Consider the following 20,673-nt stretch of genomic DNA (forward strand, 5'->3'; position numbering starts at 1 on the left):
TACCAAGCATTCTTCTTCAACTTTTTGATCCAGCCATCTGTCGCTGTCCCTTTTTTTTTTTTCTCTAATTCTGTTGTATTCACTTCTTGATGCCTTCGAAAGAGACCTCCTTTTGAGAATACATAATGTGCTTGTTGGATTAAGAACCCATGAGGCGATGTTCACAAACCCAGCCGGAGGATTGAGGGATTAATGCCTGAAGAAGTAAGACCAGATTTCTGAGATCCATAAAGAGCTTCGTCTTGCTTCTTCAGCACCGTGTATATAATCCTGAATTTCCATGATCTGAGTCATCTTTATCAAACTACTTTTCCAATGAGCAAACAACAATTACGAGCACATCCCAGCTGAATTATAGGAAAACAAGAATCAAAAAGCTAAATCACCCATACCCAGAAAAACAAACAATTTCACAAAACACTAAATCATCAACCCTATAAAAACGATACAATGAGAAAATGCAGGAGTATAATTCCCGTAACAATTCCCGAATCAATACGGTTTCATCGGGTATTCAACCTCCGCCTCTTCTGTCTAGAACACTGATCAAATTGTTGCTGAGTAAAAGAATTCGAAATTTCCCCAAATTCGAAACCCTAAAATCCCCAAATCTGTTTCAAAGTTTAACAAATTAAAGACCACAAAGTTTATTACCCGGATGCTTGGAATGGATCTTGATGATGGGATTAGAAGTCTACGGCGGCGTGATTAAGAGTTTTCTCCGAACTGAAAATCATCTGGGAAGAAGAAGAGAGAAGAGAGTCGTGTGAAGGAGAAAACCCGATGCCAAAAAAAAAATTGTCCCCAAATTTTTCGACCAATCAAAGCTTTCCATGTATGCATGATACTTGGACGATACCGTCTCTTTAGACTCTTCAGGAAGAGGCGGTTCATCAATATTGAGCCATTTTTCTTTTTTTTTTAAATGGTTTTTGCCTAAAAAACTGAGCTATGAACTCTCCCTGATCCTCTGATGGACATGGTCTAATAATTAGTTGTTAAGATCGACATTCAACTTCATCAAAAGCAAGTTAATTAATAAAAACAAAAGTAAAAAGTAACACACAATGAAAAATGGTGTAGTTTTACATCAACAATCAGTACGTGACTTAAGTAAATTACGTTTTTATATTAAAAAGGGTTGTGAGGACTGAGGACAAAAAGATGGGTGTTTACTGTTTAGGAGAGATGGGACATAAAGGATGGGAATCCATGTGAAGGCAGCCGAATCAGATGCCCTCGCCAGCTTTAATTTTTCCATTTTTTTCCTATTTTTTTCTTCTTCTTTTTTTTTTTTTCTTATTGCGACGACTCTATATATTCAGTGAAATGCATTATCTAAACAATACAACAAACTAGTATAATTTAGTTTACATATAACATATCTCTACATTTATTTGAATGAGAACCAAAAACTAAAACCCATATAAATCACTGTCAAACTATTTTATCATCTTTGACATGTTTCTCAATTGAAATCAATATTTAAGTGGAAAATCAATGGCACAATTGTTTCAAAATCTTGTACATTTGCCGACTTCCCGTAATTAAATAACTATATATATATATATATATATATATATTTGCCAATTCTTTTGATTTAAGAAAAACATTTTATGGAAAAATATATAATAACATTTCATATCTATCGGTTTCTTCATGTATAATCATTGATTTGTGGCCTTTATAAATTTGTCCATATATAGCAAATAGCATTAACTTTCTTTGCTCTTTATATTAATAAAAAATTTATATTATTTGAAACATATGGTTTGTTTTCAGCTTCAAAGGCTTATCGATTGGTCCACCTACATGGCTACATCTGCATGTGACAACCTGCATGATTGCCTAACGTCTACATCTCTTTCTTTATTGTTTAAACCCTTATTAATTAGCCGTCTTGAGTTCGCATTATTCCCAATAACTAGAAGTAAACAACTTTATAAGTATTATATTAACCACCGAAACTTTAAAATTAAACTAACCGGTCTAAATACGTTGCATTACAGTTGAACATGCAGTTTTTCTAATGCTTTAATAAATTTGTTTGATAGTATAATGACCACAGCTTAAAGAAAGGCATCAAATGTATAACTCAATTAATTCATCCAGAACTATGTACCAAGTTCAGTTTTATTTTTCCCTAAATCCCCTCTCTTCCATTATTATTGGACATGTAATTATTCTTCAATATATTAAACTTGAAAAATCAACGTCGTATTGAGGAGACAAAATGTTTGTTTGTACTGCATTTTGGAAATTCATGTTTAACTGTACTAAATATTATATTCCTGTCCTAAAGATCCAATTTACATATGCGTACATGTTTTAAGTCTTAAATTTTTGAGCGGATAAATGATCATATGATCGTAACTTAGGATCTTGTCCTCGTTCTCGCGGACTAAAATTAAATCATCAATTTAACATAGATCTTACCCACATTAGTACATTACGTACATAGTTTTTGTTTTTAACTTCATGCTAAAAATAAATAAAAAATTGAATATATTCTCTCCGGGATGTTAAATAAATTCCGAATTTCCAGATCTAAAAAGAAAAAAAAGAATTTAAGAAAATAGAGACAGAATTAACGAAGAGTGAAACAAAAAACTACTAGTTAATTAAGATCCTCCACGATGCTATCAAGGTGAGGCCGCCACGTGGAAACCGACGCCGATCGACTATGTCTACGACGATGACGATTCTCTTTACCGGCCGAACAACTCTTCTCCGACAACATAACATCTTCCAAATATTTGTCACACAACGTCAAATCAAGATCCTTATCAGTACTCACCATATGATCACTATTATCGCCGTTGACGTTTTTAAGAGTCTTTCTTCGGCGTCGGAGATCCTTTTTCTTCTTTGTCTTCTTCTTCTCCGGCAAAGAAGTATCCGGGATAAGAAAATAGATGCTTCCACGCTTAAGCTCAGATTCAGGGGACAATATCAAGATCTTACGTACAACTCCTTGAGAACATGGTTTACTTAAGACATGGTTAGGATTCGCCTGAAGAATCTCTCCGGCGGTCATCGGACGAGTTATCTCGTCGACGTGGCCGTTGAGATGTACGATTCGGATCAAATCTAAAGCTCCACATGGAAGTACACAAGCCAAACAACACCGTAAACTGTTTCCCATATCTTCTTCTTTGCAAACGGATTTCTAACAAGAAAGAAAAGGATTTCTAACAAGAAAGAAAAGGATTTTTTTCCCTATATGACCATTTTTTTGCCAAAAAAAAAAAAAGAAAAGGATTTTTAGGTTTTTATAATTTGTTTTCTTTGTTCTTGTGTGTTGTTTATGTGGGGAAGACGAGGTTATATGTATATATAGGGAGTGAAGGCGAGTATGAGAGCTTGACCATATATGTATACGGATATTTTATTAACTGAAATGCCTTTGCCCTTTCTTCTTATTATGACTAGCTTAAGCAACCCTCCTCTTCGTGCACATTTTATTTCTTTTTTCGTGCACATTTTATTTCTTTTTTCCACTCAATTAATACATATCCATTTCATTGGTCAATACCTCTCGTTTTTCTGGTCTGAATTTTAGCTGTCTAATATTATTATTATTAAAACTATAAGTGGTTTATTAATCCTTCGTTGAAATGTTTTACAAAAATTAAAAAAAAACAAAGCTCTTAATTACATAAATATGTTCTTATATATCATCATTAATTAGATGAAAATGACTTATATTTTAAGTAAAGTAAATAGAAAATATTATATAGAAATTTTATCTAAAATATTATATTATATCAAAGAAATGTAAAACAGTGCTCTTTCTAAAATTAAAAAAAAAATTAAAAAGACACAAAAAATCTTTGCAAAAATGATGGAATATTTGATAAATAACTGAAACTATTAAGTAATACTAGGTGAATACCGGCACATAACATGCTATTTTTTTCTTCAACTATTTTAAATTTATATTTTTTTAAAAATATAATCATTATTTGTTATGTGTTAGTATATTATTATAAAACAATTAATTTAAAATTTAATATCATTAAAAATTAAAATTTTATACAAAAATATACATCAATATTTTTAATGAATTATGACATAAATTATTATTTAATATTTACATAAATATTATTTAAGAATTAATTAATCAAAAAAATATAATCATCATTTATTATGTATTAGGATATTATTATAAATCACTCAATTTAAAATTCAATATCATTTAAAAATCAAAAGTTTATACAAAAATTATCCATCAATATTTTTAATTAATTATAACATAAATAAATGTTTAATATTTACATAAATGTTATTTAAGAAGTAATTAATTAAAAAAAAATTTTCATTTTCTTTGAGTGGTTTAAAATTTAATATTAAAATTTATTAATTAATTTTTTAAAAAAAAAATGTGACACATATCATTCTTATATCATCAAAATTGATGATGTTTCACTCATATGGAGAGAGTTAGCATTTTTTAGATATAAGATATTTCAGAAAGAAATAAAATTTTAGAATGATCTTGTCTTTTTAATACCAAACGACTAAGTAATTAATACAATTCAATACAATAAAAACACTAAATTTTTTCATATAATTGACACATAAGCTTTTTCAATGATTTTGGTGATAACACCTTGTTTAAAATCTGAACCAATCAAATTAAAACATTAATACACATCACTTTACATAAGTTGATTATTAATTTGAGTATATAGATATATTGAGTACAGTATATAAAACATAGTTAATTTATATATTTTCTAAATAAGAATTATCTCTTATTTTTTAACCTTTTAAGATTTTCACTAAATTCAATGTTGACTTTTTAATAATAAAAAATATGGATCGCATAATTATATAACATGTAAATAATGGAAGAAGAAGAAGAGGGTGGAAGAAGAAGAAATAGTTTGCTTAATTTTTTAAAAAAACTTAGTGGTTTTTTTTTCATGATTTTAGTATTAAACCATAAGAAAGTGTTTCTCAGAATATTGAGTGTTTGTTGATAACTAAAATGCCAGCTTATGATAAGTTATTGGGTAAAAGTAAATAGATGTGAAAGTAAGAAATTAGGTTAAAAGTACAGTCCAAATATGATAACAGCCTCCAACATGGCAAAGTTCCTGAAAATGAATGAATCAACAATGATCTAAAAAAAAAATCAGCTCACTAAAAACTTAAGGTCACAAAATTTTTGATTCACGTTGTTTTTTTTTTGTAAGAAAACAATAATTATGTATTTGTTAAAGAAAGTGAATTGGAAAAGAAATCACAGATTATAAGATATTAGTAAAAAAATTAAATCTTAAAAATGTTTAACAAATAAACCATAAACCTGCAAATATATATATAAACTTGCAACATAACGTTAGTAACTAGGAAGTACTATTGATTGTCGGATCTAAGAATTTGGGAACCAGAAAAAAATTTAATAGAAATACTAATATATATATATATATATATATATATATATTTGCAATTTGGGGGGCAAATATTCATTTCTATTACCTCTGAAAAATATTTGGGGTTAGAAACTAATATTTCATCTGGTATTCCTGAGATTCGGCCTTGCAATAGTGTATTATCTGATAATGATTTCGTTACAAATAATTGCGGACCTTCATATTATTGCATCTTCATGATTGCAGTGGTTTCTTACAAGAAAAGACGGGTTGATTAGAGAAAGCCAAGAAAAAACATCATTGGTCATCAAAAATGACTGAAACTTAGTTGTAAAGTTCAAAGCATACATGCTGTAGACTAAAAATATGTATGCAATTTATCCTTGAGAAAGTATGCATATGTGTAAATGTGTATGCGTATGTATGATTATGGTACAAACAAAGAAAAAAGATACAATGTTTAGATTTTTTTTGTGTGAAAAAGGCTAAGACAATGTTTAGATTACATTTTCTGTCTGGTATTTCGATTTTAACTGTAAAAAATTGTGACACAGAAAAGTAATTCGTTAGAACTTAGAAGGGCTTCTATATATTTCTGTAAAATGAATTTGATTTTTTTTCAGAAGAATACTTAATTATTTTTAATAATAATAAATAGATTTGAACATTTATGTCGTAATTCATTAAAAATCTCGACAGACAATGGACAAGCCCAGCTAGCAGTGTGCCATTACGGTGAGAAAACTGACATACGGCGATATTTGCGAATAGTTTTGTAAAAATATTATTTTTATTTGAATCTATACTGTTAAGGTTTTGCTTCCGTCATTGGTCAATGAATTTGAAACTATAAACCGAGCACTTCGAGAGAAAAAAAAATAACATTAAAAATAGGAAAAAAAAAATAACATTGAAAATAGGAAAAAAAAAATAAGAAGAAGAGCTGTCCAAAACTGCCTAACAATAATGCAGACTACAATTTTATAAGAACACATTCTTCGCTGATATTCCTTTTGAGTATTCCATAATCTAAAGACTTTCACGCAGCTATTATATAGTTTGTGGGTCCAGTCTGAGGGAAAAAACAAAATCTAAACCAGTATCATTATTGGATAATACACTATTGCTGCGTGCGTGAAAGTAATTAGTCTAGATTTTTTTTTTATCTCTTTCAAAATATAATTTGTTTTGAGATTGATTTTTGTTTCAAAATATAAGTACTTTTTAATTTTTAATACAAATGTTTTTAAAATTTTTATTGGTATCTCTATTTTTATAGCTAATCAATTAGTGTGAGCATCATATATAATATATTAATAAAAGGTAAAATAGAATTTTTTAAATATATGTAAAAAACCTAAACGATTTATATTTTGAAACAGAATGATTATAACTGGTGTCCATATATACACCATATATACAAGGGTTACATATATGTAGTTTTTTAAATAACACTTAGTTTTTTAATTTCATATTATAAGTTTGAAGTGATAGATGAAACATTTTATATTGTAATCTTTATCAGAATGCATTGTTACCTGCCAGAACTTCACTTACTGTCACATGGATTCTGACAAGCGTTGTCCCCGCTGTGGTGACAATGAAGAATCTATAAACCATTTATTGTTTTTATGTTCTCCGGCCTTACCGGTTTTGGTGTTGTCGAACTTTCCGTCCCTTCCAAACTAGCCACATGTGATGTAATAGTGGAGTAGAGGAAAAAAAAGGGTGATAGAACAATAACTAATCAAGATACTGATATAAAATAAATAAATTAAAACACATGATCCAATAAGCTTTTTAAATCCTTGTGACGATTTTCGATTGTGTTATATATAATGATTGTAATTAAGAGTGAAATGATCTCATGAAATTTATTTGCACCATCACATACACATTATATAACGGTGGTAAATGATATATAGATGACTCACATAGTTGCATCAATAATATGTTTATATGTAAATCATACACATTTCTGATTTCTACCAGGACCACCATAGAAAAAGTAATCTCCCCATCCAATTTCCTCATAGTCAAGCTGTAAACTGTAACAATTCTCATCTGTCATGTATGAATAAGCTCCATCGATTGGTTCCCAATTATTATCTTCATCAAATGTCTGAATATCTCTGAAATAACTAGCTCTTCGAAATCCTTCCTTTGCAAAACGTCCACTCCCCATTGTCGTTGTTGTATGTTGTGAATTCTCATTAAAATTTATTATTTCGCCTCCCCAATTAATTTCGGTGGCACCATTTCCAAGATGGTTGAACAAAGTAGAAGGCCAATACCCGATAAGCATATGGTAAGCAAGTTTTAACCACCAGTGACCTGAACGGGGATCCTATATATAATATAAAAACTAGAGTTTCAATCTTAAAATACCATATTATAAGAATATGTGCATTGCATTTATATGGCATATGAGAGTCCATATTATACTGACCTTGAATATAGTTACGGGAACATTATATTGTTTACCATCGATGATGGAAACGGGAAAAACAGTTTCACCTAAAGAAAATTTTCCGTTGACCTGAACAAAACCTGGACAGTCAAGGTTGTAGCAGCCTTTTTTGTTGTACCCATCCGACTGTTTCCAAGTTAACAAACATATACACCAAAAAATAACAAAAAAAAACTCTTATCGATCTGCATATACATATTTATATAAAATATAGAAAAAATTACAATAATAGTATAGACATTAACTTACAGTCCAGTAAATAAAGATTCTAAGGTTGTCATCACCATAACGTCCTGGGTAAACCTAATTAATAACAATGAAAAACCATAAAATATAAAAGATAAAAATATAATTATTTATTTATACAAAATGTAGCTACAAGAAAAGAAAAAAAAATAAGACCTGCCATCCAAATTCTATAGTGTTAGTTTCTTCATAAGGGCCCGCTGCAAGCCACGTTTGTGTTAGGCTAAATTCTTTTGGCGTTTGTACATAAGGTTTCCATACATTTATGACTGCTTGAGCTCCATGAAATTTACCATCTACTTTGAGTATGGCATACTATATATGTAAACACACACATACAAAATTATAAAAAAGCCCATATATACATGTAAATAAGAAAAATAACGATGGTTTAATGCTTATTAAATACTTATATAATGCACCTCATGTGTGTAGTTATCATAAGAATTAGCAGGATTATGGCGAGGAATGTTGTTGGGATATTTTTTAAAATATCTTTCGATTGATCCTGCTCGTAAAATATCTTCTTTTTTCGTTCTTCTTATCGGAATACTATTTTTTGGACAGTGTCCGTTTCTTGTCCACATTTGATTCACCATACTCTTCTTCTCCATATTTGAAGACTCATTATTCCATCTTTCAAGATAAGAACTTGGTCTCATCTACAATACAAAAACTAATACACAATAATATAGTAGATTAAACATAAGAAACAAAAACCCAAAAATAGTTATTCCAATCACATATAACGGTCTTGATCTATTAATATAAGTTTGAGTTGAGTGCTGATTTTGAGAAATATTTTCAACAATTTTAGATCTATCTCAAATATTATCAAATTATGGTTTTGGATTTTGTCAAATTATAAACACAAAGTTTAATATTTTAATGTTAAAAAGTGTAATAATAATTATAACAAAAATCTAAAAAAATATAAAAAATCAAACCTGAATAGTGTGGTTTTTGAATAAAGGATGATCATAAATTGGATGATTTTTCAGATGAACACAATCTATTATATCTCCATTTGGACTCTACACACAAATTACAAATCAAAAGCAAGTAGGAATTAAAACATACCATAAATAAAAAAGATGTAGCTATTTGAACTTAGTCTCATATAAAACCATATATTAGCCAACCTTGATGGATTTAAGAGCAGGTTTGTTGAGTTTTTTCAAGAGTCGATCTATTTCAACATCAGGAATATCAGAAAACTCTCCTCCGGTGACTATCGCCGCTATGATTAAGATGTTGAGCACGAAAGTCACCGTCATCCAATTGATCATGAAAAAAAAAAAAATTTATATGTTTAAAAGTTAATAACGTTGTTCTTGTTCCTTGAAAATCAAATTCCATCACTTATATATACTAAAGAAAGGTCATGTAAAAAAAATAGTACAAATACTGTATTTGATGTTAATTGAATGAGTACATTTTGTACAAAAAGGTGTAGAGAAAAAATACGCTTCAATTAAATGAAATAAAGATCGAATCAAAATAACTAAATATAATTATTGTCTTCTTGCCATTTAATTAATTCACTTTTACGTTATTGTGAGTTACCTAATTTCTCTCCAAATCTTGTCACTAATTTAAAGCAAACACTCTTAATTTTAAAGTTTGATAAGATCCAAGTAAAGTTTGTATTATTGCTTAAAATATATTGTTTTAATTCAAAATATACACATAAAAGTGATATAATTAATGGAGTCATATAGATTTTTACAGATGTGGGTAAAGAAGAATATATTAAACAGTGTTGGATTTTGATAAGTGAATTATGTTATTATAAAGGATACCTAGGTGAATTGTGGACATGATGTGGACGAAAAAGATTAGCATTACAATAATTTGATTGTTAGCCTTAACTTTTTGACAAACGACACATATTTTCCACAAAACGTTAAACATCATAGCGAAGTGCGGGCAAAAAAGTAAGAACACGCAAGAAGATCCTAAATTCTGTAGATGGCCAACAAAGGTATCTTCGAAAATACTGCAAAAATATAGATTAGGCGATAACGATCTGCAAAAGATCCAAAATCTGAAACTGAGACATTCAAAACTCAAAACATCTTCCACTCGATTACATGCAACGGATGTGTGCTTGATGACAAAGGGAAATCGTTGGAGGTCAGAATTCCAATACACATGTCTAGCAAGCCAACCCCAATACAAAAACTCATTAATTGAGCAGATATAAGTAATGAGCTTTCTTTTGTCCAAAAAAAAAAAAATAAGTAATGAGCTTTCTTGATACAATAGGATTCACAAATAGGCAAAATACTGTGAATTTTGATTGTCAATATTCAAATGATAAGACCTTATGGGTTTTGAGTTTTCTTCTTCATTCATATTTGTCCAGCAAATAAGGTGCTTGATTACAGTGTTGCTACTTGCTAATGATACTTTTCTGGTAATTGACATTTATAGATTTTTTTTCCTAATCTGATTTTTAGACCTTACATACATTATTCGTATTCAAGTGCCACTAGCACTTATGCAATGAACTGGAACCGAATCAAAATCAAATTAAACACTATTCCCTCTGTTCAAAATTATTTGATGTTTTAGGAGGTTTTTTTGTTCAGAATTATTTGATGTTCTCACTTTTCAAATGTAAAATTTAATAAATTTTTATTGTTTTGACCTTTTATATTCTGCAGATTGTTTTCTTATTGACTTACTGATATTTAAATGAATTATAAATAATATTTTTAGTGTAGAAAAAATAAAAATTAAATGCATCTTTAATCTGTGTAAAAAAACATCAAATAATTCTGAACAGAAGAAATATTAAGCTATAATAGTTACTATAAAATTAATAAGACGAACCGAAAAAAAAACATTCATAAGAAGAAACTTTTCTATTTATCTTAAACAATAACAGAATAGTACATAAATATCATTAAAAATTAATTATTTGAAGAAGATTCATTATTTGAAGAATCTGTTAAATTTTTTTTTTTGGTTTTGTCCTCGTTTTCTAATTTAAAAAAAAACAAGAAATCTTTTTTATCACATGTCTCATCTTGGAAAGACAAAAGTTTAATCTTTGAACATGTACAATAGTAGTACGTTATATTCGATGTTAATTATGACGCTATTACTATGAGATAGAAAGTCATGCATGTACCAAATTGTACAAGTCGGAATCTAGCTATTGTGCTCATGATTCTCCCATTTTCAGGACTACGTTGATTAAATTATGACTCTCGAGGCGTTAACTTCCCCTTGATAATAATTTATACTAGATATGAATTTAATAATGCTTAAGGTTTTGATATACTCATTCTACAAATGATTAATGCCCCAATATAAAAATGGATTAAGGACGAATGGGGAAGCTTCGTAGCACGGAGGTTTGGGCACCGACTACGTACAAGCGGCGCTGAAATTGATTAAATTAAGAAATTAGCGTTCATTTTTTTTTTAAAAAAAAAATGTTCTTGTAAGTAGTATTTTCTAATAGTATAAATGAATAAGCCTCGTGCCCGCCACCAATTTTTTTTTTGGGGTGTTAACTTATGATTGAAACTTAACTAACTATGAAAATAAAAATGGTCAATTAATTGAAGAACGTGAGTCAAGTCTGTCTTCTGCCTCAATTGGACAACACTTCCAATCACAGTGGATCATAAATCACATATCATCAATTTTTGTCGGTCAGCGAAAAAGAGTTAAATGGTGTTATTGTTTAAAATTAGTCCAAGACAGAAGTGAGCATGATTTTTTTTTTAATATATATGGTTTCTAACCAGTTTATGCAAGCAAACAATTTTCCAGAATCAAAATAATATTTTCATAATTATTCGTTAATAATTAATATTCCCTCTATTTTACAATTAATGTCGTTTAATATTTTTTTTTTCTTGTTTCATTATAAGTATCGTTTTACATTTTCAAATGCAAATTTTAGTAAAAAATATATAATTTAATTTCAGATCTAATGAAAAATTTCAAGAGTCATATTATATTTTAAAGATATTATTAATTTTTTAATATGTTTTATTAAACTGTGTGCAAAGTGTCAAAATAACACTTATTTAATAAAACAGATCGTATACTGCATTGTATAGACCAAATCTACCGTATGTAGGGGCAACTATAATTGTACTGTGTAATAGATCAATTCTAACAAGAGAACCGATTAATATCTAATATATGGTTGATTATCTCTATAATACAAGTGAGATAACATTAAAAAAAAAAACATATGTAGACATAGCTGTCATTTTTTGGTCAAACGGTTCAATGAATCAGTCTATTCTCCAGCTCTAATTACAAAATTTCCATTCTACATTTTGTTATGTTTAAGAATATGTAAAGAAAAGAAAAAGAATATGTAAATAATGAGCTTGTATGGGGTGAACCATCTAAAGATATGTACGTACGGACTACGGAGGTTAAATAGTTCTGGATTATATACTTCTAAGAGTATTTATTTGGTCTCTGTTTTTATGAAAATCAATTTTCGAACAAACTGTAACTAGTAGTTAAGAGAAATGAGTCATTGATTTTGTCAACGTTTATGCCAACAGATGATTCTTAGTGACTTTTTATAGGTTTTCTTTTTTAATTAACACTGATGCTCATCGTTACTGTCCGCTATCATTATTCAAACCTATACACTATTAGCGATGTAAATTTGAATTTAGTGGTGTATATGTAATGAATAATTTTATATTTCGTCGATAAACCTGTAAGTTTAATACAACAATAGATTCTAATCCCGTGCATCCGCACGAGAATTTTTCATTTTTATTTCTAATATAAATTTTTTAATAAAATTTCATTTTATTATTTATTTCTTTTCAAATCAAGAATTTTGTTATCATATTTTAACTTTAAATAAAATAAATTTCTATATTATTAGAATAAGGATATGAGTTAATTAAATATATGTTGATATAATATTAATTATAAACTTTGTTATTATGTAAATTTAGATTTACACATAAACAATCTACATATCTATGAATTGGCTAACCGGTCCGTTTAATCATCTCAAATTATTTTTTAATATTTTACATGTTTTGACAAACTAATCCGAATAAGAATGTAATTATAAATACATAACTCTAACTTGCTCTATCATATTATTGTATAATATAAATATTTATCAATATTGAATATTTTATACTTTAGACTGATTGAGTATGATAAAATACAATAAATTATTCATTTACTATTTGTGTTATTATGAAAATTTTATTTAAATTAAAAATTTTAAATTAAATCTAATCTGTATTCAAAGAATTCTCAAGTAACTAAAATAATTATCTAAATTTTCGTAATAAATATATTTATAATTTTTTTAATTTTAAATTAAATTGAATCTAAATTTTCATAATTAAAATTAATTAAAAAAATTTCGAATAATTTGAAATTTAAATTAAATATAACCTATATTTAAAGAAATCTAACAATATCTAAATTAAAATCCAAATTTTGAAATTTAATATAATATAAAATAAAATATTTTAAAAAAATTTAGATGTGTTTAGAAACAGGCACTAAAAGTGCTTCTATTTTAATAGAATAGATGATAGTTTATGCTACTACCAAGATTTATATAAATGAGCATAGGAATTAAATTGATTATATAGGATGACGAAGATATATGTTCGAACTATAAATTAGTATGGTAATTTAATTAATTGTTCGAAAAAGACAAAACACCAAAGCAGATCTGAACTGGAATTTACGTTGAATTCTACATTTAAGAATAAGAAGAAGAAAAAAAGAATTGTAGATTCTGAAAAGGTTAACATACAGCTAACTAGATTTCGTAGTTACAAACAAAATATATGAGACGAGATCGTGTTTAAGGGGGAAGAACCTGATGGTATAACGATAAACTAAGAGGATAATAATAAAGACTTTAGCTTAGATATTGGAGATATCCACAGTCGATAATACACGTTGCTTTATATTTAATCGCGTGTGCAAGATCCTATTTTGGACAGTCAGCAAATTTCATAATCTTTAAATTAACGATTTAACGGTACACGTTGTTTCTATCTTAAAGCTAGCTCCCGTGCCAGGAAAATCCACATGACATCATAAGAGACTTTGTAAAGATGTTGACATATAACATGCATCATATATATTCACTTAAAATTAAGCAAATTGTGTTTATGAGATTGAACAAATATTTTCGTAACATATTTACTTTCATTAACATATTCGCTGCATATAATAAGATATGATTCATCAATTGAATAACAAAACAAGAACAAAACAAACATAATTATATGTATATTTATATCGCTGGTGGCTAATGCCAAGAAAAGCAAAGCAAACGATAGTGGTGATTGATTGATGAGAGTAAAAATATAAAAATGTTTAAGAAAATTATTATTAGATTTCATAAAAATATTGTACAAATTGCATTCTTATAGAGATAAACTAGAGACAAAATTTCTAAACTAAGATAAATATAAATATAAATATAATAATATATTTAGAGGTAATTAAGGATAAATTTTCTAAACTAAAATATTGATGGATATTAATATATAATCTAGACTTTCATAATTTTCAAATTTTCGGTATGGTCATTTTCACATATCGCCCAATATCCCGGCAAGCTCAGTAATTGGTAACATATGTGAAATCTGACAAACCTTCAAAATATCGAATAATATTTAAATTTAATTTGATTTTTTAATTCTAAATTTCCAACTCGAATAGTACTTTTCTTTAGTACCCTGCAAAGATTATCCACTCAGTACGGAGAGTAAAGTGCGAATGTTATTGACATCTAGGTTCCATATATGTAATGTCTTTAGGTTTTATGTTTGCGTCATCATATAAATGTTTCAAAGTTGGTACATAAACTCATAAAAGATCACGATCGTTTTTCTACCAAAATGAAACTTTGTCAGTAATTATCGAATATTTCTTGAATATGAGCATTGCTAATTTGCTATGGAAAGTCCTGAGTAGTACTTTGTTGTATCTTATACAGTTATATCTCCTTATATAGCTAATATTTTTTTTTATTCAAATTGTTGTCTCCTTATACGAGTGTACTTTGTTGTATCTTATACAGTTATATCTCCTTATATAGCTAATATTTTTTTTTATTGAAATTGTTGTCTCCTTATACGAGGGTTAATGCTTATATCTTATACTGTATCTTATACAGTTATATCTCCTTATTCAAACGTTCACCTGCAAAAAAAAAAACCTCAACTTTTCACACTCGTTTTTAAGTTTTAGCTTTTCATGAAAGAGAGATGATTCACGTTATTCACGGATTGAGCAACTATTAGCGTTTTCGGATCTAAGAAATTGTATAAGCTGAATGGATGTATATACTAGGTATAGGTCAAAACTTAAGTAAGCATTAACCCTAACGTATGCTCTAAAAAAGTGAACAAAAAAAAAAAGAGACCCATGAAATCGTACAGTAGCCAAAAATTCTTAACTATAAGTCTATTAGCAGTCTACAAGTAACCATAAAAGGAATTATAAGGTAAATTTTTTTTTTTTTAAAACATCATAAATATAGTTCGACTGAGTCTATAAATCCGAAGGAATTGCATATATATCCGCTAGCCTCGACCCATTGAACTTCGAAAATAAAAATAAAATAAAGCGACATGATTCTGATCACATATAAAGTCCCATTATCACCAAATATGTCAATTTATTGCTAACCTAATTCGATACGAGGTCTATTTGTTTTGGGTGTGAATTAAATGCAACTAACACATTTTAGTTGGTACAGTATATGTAGTAGTTTAATCGTCGTTAAACTCCTGACTATTTTAATCGACGTTGAAAAATAGCCAAACTGTATATATGAGCTCCTGTTTTAACAACTTGAAACATGGGCTTCTAAACAATTCTTTACTAATAAAATAAGTAGTCATTTTTGTGTATCTGAAAGTACAAAATTTTAAACGTTAACATAATCCTATTTTTCTCAAATTTTAACTGAAGACGTTGATCGACTTTTTATCCCTTTTTTTTAGTCGAAATATACTTTTTATCTATTAAAAAATTAGAATAAGGAAGAGGTGTGTATTTGGAACGATTGAAAAGGTCAACTAACTTTATTTTAAAATAACAAAATCGGTAAAGGTTAGTTGCTTAGTTATGTATTTCTTTACCAAATCCATATCACAAATTTCAACTCCCATCGAACCACTTCTTTCTTATTTTAATCTTCACATTTCATTGGCTGGTTATTGTCAATTTTAGAAACAAATTCCATAATCTTTTAGATACTTTTTTTATTCTTTGCGTCCATATCTACCAGCTGCAACTGATTAGGATTCTTCTATATTCGCTGGTAGAAGTTCCATGTTTAACATGGATCATTTCATGGGGTTAGTCAAAAAGCTTTTTTCTATATTATCCCTAAAGGAATTCTACATGGAACTTATCAACAGATGTTAATAGTACGTATATGGAAAGTGTAACCAAGTTTGGTTCCTGTAACCACACATCATTTCCCAAGTTATACGGATTTTTAATTGATAAATAAGTGTTAGACATTGAGCAGACATTTCCCAAATGCTGTGTATAGAACGTTTAGTGCATGGCCTGTTTTATCAGGGTTTAGGTGATTATAGGCGGTCTAAACATGTTTTTGTTTATTTTTTGCGGTTTAGACATTTATGTAATAAACATAAACTCAAAATTTAGGTTGCATTAAAATCTGAATTTGATCAACAGGTTATATTGATCATGAGTTTAAACATATTATGAATAATATTGGATATCAATATAAAGATATTCATCCAATCAATTTCAGTTTAAATTAAACAATACATGATCATATTTGATAACCATGAATGGAATTAAATTTGGAAATTTGTATTCTACATCACTGGAGAGTAACAAATTAAACTCGAAGAAAAAACAATAAAAATTGTGAACTAAATGATAATTGATAACAACCACCTAAATCTGCCCAATACGTAGATCCATCTAAATTAATCTTATAACGTCTAATAAATTAATCTTCACAGTTTAGAGATATTGGCATCTAAGCTCTACCTATACAAACGCCTAGTATGTAAGTGTTGCCAAAACGACTGTCAACTCTTTTTTTTCTTTTTTTTTTTTTGTCACATACGCGAGTCTATGTCCTAGTTTCTGTGGGCTCGGAGACAACTTTTAGTATATTCTCGTCAAGAACAATCCTCCTTTCATGTGGACTCGAATTAGGGTTGCCAATTTTCTTAAGGAAATCTAGAGCAAGAGCCACTTTGTTTTACACTGATTGTTAGAACACTAAAGATAGTAAAAACTACGTACACGGAAGTCACTAAAAAAATGAAAATCAATAGAAGTAGTAGGGAAAAAAATGAACATGAAGACTTGGATTAAATCATACAAGCCGCTATGATCCCTTGGAGTCAATATAGTTAAGCTAACAACTACGCAGTTCGTTATATGTGTTTTTCTTTTCTAATTAACTTTTGACAAATGCGAGAGTGAGAAGAACATTAACCTACGTATCTTCTTTAACTTTTTCTTTTGGACGAACTTCTTCCATTTGATTAGTCACTAATTGGAGGCAGCAGTAACCCTAAAACTTAAAGGAGAATTTTGTTTATGTTTTAAGTCTAAATTACTTTCAAAATTTTGACGGAGTCATATGACACAAATGCATATTGCATGGCGATTCCCCAACTTAATCCATAGTCATATGTATATAATTACAGCAAACAAACTAAAAAGAATCTTTGATAATAATTAGAGCATCCTAGTACCAAATAAGTCCAGTGGGTAGACCAAATCAACTAAACCCATTGTGTTGTTTTTCTCCCTCCTGCTGACTCCAAACCAAATGATAGGTCCACTTTAGTCAAAAAAATACTATAAAATTTTGACAAATTGCTAACGAATTCACAAAAAGCTCTGTTGTTTCCCCGCCTGGTGCAAATATAAATACCACTCATCTCCTTCCCCTAAACTCACACAACACATCTCCAACACATAGCTTCACAATACAGCATTAATGGAGTCTCTCAGTCGATTCTTTTTTGTATCCTTGATCGCCCTTCTTGCTTACTTCGCTTTATTTGCTTCCGCTGAGCTTCACGTCCGTGAATTCGTGGTAAGCTAACTAATCTCATTACATTATAGCTTCTTTGTATGTTCTTTGCGTTAATGAATGAATGTGCTTGATGTAAGTTTAATCGGCGATTTTTTTGTTTGTTTTTCTCTTTGTGGATGACTCTAGATCCAGCCAAAACCAGTGAAGAGGCTGTGCAGGACTCACCAAAGCATCACCGTGAACGGTCAGTTCCCCGGTCCAAATCTCGAGGTCAGGAACGGTGACTCGCTCGCAATCACTGTCATTAACAGAGCTCGTTACAACATTAGCATCCACTGGTAATTAAATAGACACTATCACCAAAATCAACAAACAATGTTCTGTTCTGTTCTGTTCTGTTTTTATACTCTGTTTTGCTCTGTTTTTTGGGAGACAGGCATGGAATCAGACAGCTGAGGAATCCGTGGGCTGATGGTCCAGAGTACATAACACAGTGCCCGATCCGTCCAGGTCAAAGCTACACTTACAGATTCACAATTGAGGGTCAAGAAGGTACACTTTGGTGGCACGCTCATAGCAAATGGCTCAGAGCCACTGTCTACGGTGCTCTCATCATTTACCCTCGTCTCGGTTCTCCTTATCCCTTCTCTATGCCCAAACGTGACATTCCAATTCTTCTCGGTAAGAAACCATAACCTTTGATCACTTTATATTCTAATTTTTATGATCAAACATAAAACTTTAAACATATTTGCGATGGGAAACAGGGGAATGGTGGGACAGAAACCCAATGGACGTTTTGAGGCTAGCACAGTTCACAGGAGCAGCACCTAATGTCTCAGACGCTTATACAATCAACGGTCAACCAGGTGATCTCTACCGGTGCTCTCGGGCCGAGACCACCCGTTTCCCTATTTTCCCTGGTGAGACGGTCCAGCTCCGTGTTATCAACGCTGCGTTGAACCAAGAGCTCTTCTTCTCGGTCGCTAACCACCAGCTCACAGTTGTGGAAACCGATTCCGCCTACACCAAACCATTCACCACAAGTGTCATCATGATTGGTCCTGGCCAAACCACTAACGTCCTCCTCACCGCAAACCAGCGTCCCGGCCGCTACTACATGGCAGCCCGCGCCTACAATAGCGCAAACGCCCCGTTCGACAACACAACAACGACCGCTATCTTGGAGTACGTCAACGCTCCCACTCGACGAGGCCGCGGCCGTGGCCAGATCGCTCCAGTTTTCCCGGTTCTTCCAGGGTTCAACGATACCGCAACCGCAACCGCTTTCACCAACCGTCTGCGGTACTGGAAACGAGCTCCAGTACCGCTCCAGGTCGATGATAACCTCTTTCTCACGGTAGGGCTAGGGCTAATCAACTGCACCAACCCGAACAGTCCGCGTTGCCAGGGTCCTAATGGAACCCGGTTCGCGGCCAGCATTAATAATCAGTCCTTTGTGCTTCCACGAAGAAACTCCATCATGCAGGCTTATTACCAAGGCATGCCTGGAATCTTCACGACGGATTTCCCGCCTTTTCCACCGGTGCAATTTGATTACACTGGTAACGTAAGTCGCGGGCTATGGCAACCCGTAAAGGGAACCAAAGTTTACAAGCTTAAGTACAAAGCTAATGTTCAGATTGTGTTTCAAGACACGAGCATTGTCACGCCTGAGAATCATCCTATGCATCTACACGGGTACCAATTCTACGTTGTTGGGTCGGGTTTTGGGAACTTTAACCCGAGAACTGACCCGGCTAGGTTTAACCTGTTTGACCCACCGGAGAGGAACACCATTGGTACACCTCCAGGTGGTTGGGTTGCAATCCGGTTTGTGGCTGATAATCCAGGTAATTAATTTAATTAATCTTAAACTAAGCGATATAAGTATGTAACCTCAAAATCAAAAACGAATATTGTTGACATATAATATGTTTTTGTGTAATGCAGGAGCATGGTTTATGCACTGTCACATTGATTCACATTTGGGATGGGGTTTGGCGATGGTTTTCTTGGTTGAGAACGGACGAGGACAGCTACAGTCTGTGCAAGCTCCACCATTGGATCTTCCAAGATGCTAAATCTTCTGCCGTTGGATCTAAAGATTTATGGGGTTGTCTTTTTTTTGTTTGTTTTATTTCAATCAAAAAGGCTTTGTGGGTCTTTGATATGTGATGTGGTTAAAAAGATGGACAATTCAAACTGCTCTACTGAGAGTGGTTCATCTTTTGGTTTCCTCGTAATAGAGTGTATCGATTTTTCCGATTGGAAAATTTACCTATTAAATCTTGTGTTGCAATTTGATAATCATCCTTCTTCTATCGACTTTCACAAATCACAATGATTTTTTTTTTTATATAACTAAAACAATTAAAACGTGTTTAGTCCGGGTAAAAAACACTAAACCCATCTAAACCAAACAAAAACCACTTAACTTGATCTTGACCAATTGCAACTCTGTGTGATAGAAAGCAGAGAAACTAACAAAAGCACGTTAGCAATTCCAAACTAAACTAAACCTCGGCAAAACAAATTAAATAGCATATTCC

The 20,673-nt window shown here is 30.6% G+C and overlaps 3 protein-coding genes across 3 annotated transcripts; 1 reads left to right on the top strand and 2 right to left on the bottom strand.

The window, feature by feature from the left end:
• Positions 1-2,492: 2,492 nt before the first annotated feature.
• On the bottom strand, positions 2,493-3,320 carry LOC18026615. Its single transcript, XM_006410078.2, has one exon. It carries the CDS (start codon positions 3,143-3,145, stop codon positions 2,618-2,620), a length of 528 nt encoding a protein of 175 aa, XP_006410141.1. The 5' UTR covers positions 3,146-3,320; the 3' UTR covers positions 2,493-2,617.
• Positions 3,321-7,347: 4,027 nt separating this feature from the next.
• On the bottom strand, positions 7,348-9,374 carry LOC18026616. Its single transcript, XM_006410079.1, has 7 exons — positions 9,240-9,374; positions 9,045-9,131; positions 8,520-8,759; positions 8,254-8,412; positions 8,101-8,154; positions 7,831-7,977; positions 7,348-7,728 (listed from the first exon to the last, which is right to left on the bottom strand). Exons 1-7 carry the CDS (start codon positions 9,372-9,374, stop codon positions 7,348-7,350), a joined length of 1,203 nt encoding a protein of 400 aa, XP_006410142.1.
• An 8,669-nt stretch (positions 9,375-18,043) lies between these two features.
• LOC18026617 (laccase-3) lies at positions 18,044-20,421 on the top strand. Its single transcript, XM_006410080.2, has 5 exons — positions 18,044-18,181; positions 18,308-18,459; positions 18,558-18,802; positions 18,889-19,974; positions 20,075-20,421. The coding sequence occupies exons 1-5, from the start codon at positions 18,083-18,085 to the stop codon at positions 20,203-20,205; spliced, it is 1,713 nt and encodes a 570-aa protein (XP_006410143.1). The 5' UTR covers positions 18,044-18,082; the 3' UTR covers positions 20,206-20,421.
• Positions 20,422-20,673: the final 252 nt, after the last annotated feature.

Source organism: Eutrema salsugineum, unplaced genomic scaffold (genome assembly GCF_000478725.1).
Source record: "Eutrema salsugineum unplaced genomic scaffold, Eutsalg1_0 scaffold_10, whole genome shotgun sequence".
Lineage (NCBI taxonomy): Eukaryota > Viridiplantae > Streptophyta > Magnoliopsida > Brassicales > Brassicaceae > Eutrema > Eutrema salsugineum.

Coding starts and splice junctions, on each gene's coding strand:
- LOC18026615 (XM_006410078.2), bottom strand. CDS start 3,145: ATGGGAAACAGTTTACGGTGTTGTTTGGCTTGTGTACTTCCATGTGGA.
- LOC18026617 (XM_006410080.2), top strand. CDS start 18,083: ATGGAGTCTCTCAGTCGATTCTTTTTTGTATCCTTGATCGCCCTTCTT. Junction 18,182..18,307: donor TTCACGTCCGTGAATTCGTG/GTAAGCTAACTA, acceptor GGATGACTCTAG/ATCCAGCCAAAACCAGTGAA. Junction 18,460..18,557: donor TACAACATTAGCATCCACTG/GTAATTAAATAG, acceptor TTTGGGAGACAG/GCATGGAATCAGACAGCTGA.
- LOC18026616 (XM_006410079.1), bottom strand. CDS start 9,374: ATGACGGTGACTTTCGTGCTCAACATCTTAATCATAGCGGCGATAGTC. Junction 8,760..9,044: donor TCAAAAACCACACTATTCAG/GTTTGATTTTTT, acceptor TTTGTATTGTAG/ATGAGACCAAGTTCTTATCT. Junction 7,729..7,830: donor TTCCCGTAACTATATTCAAG/GTCAGTATAATA, acceptor TATTATATATAG/GATCCCCGTTCAGGTCACTG.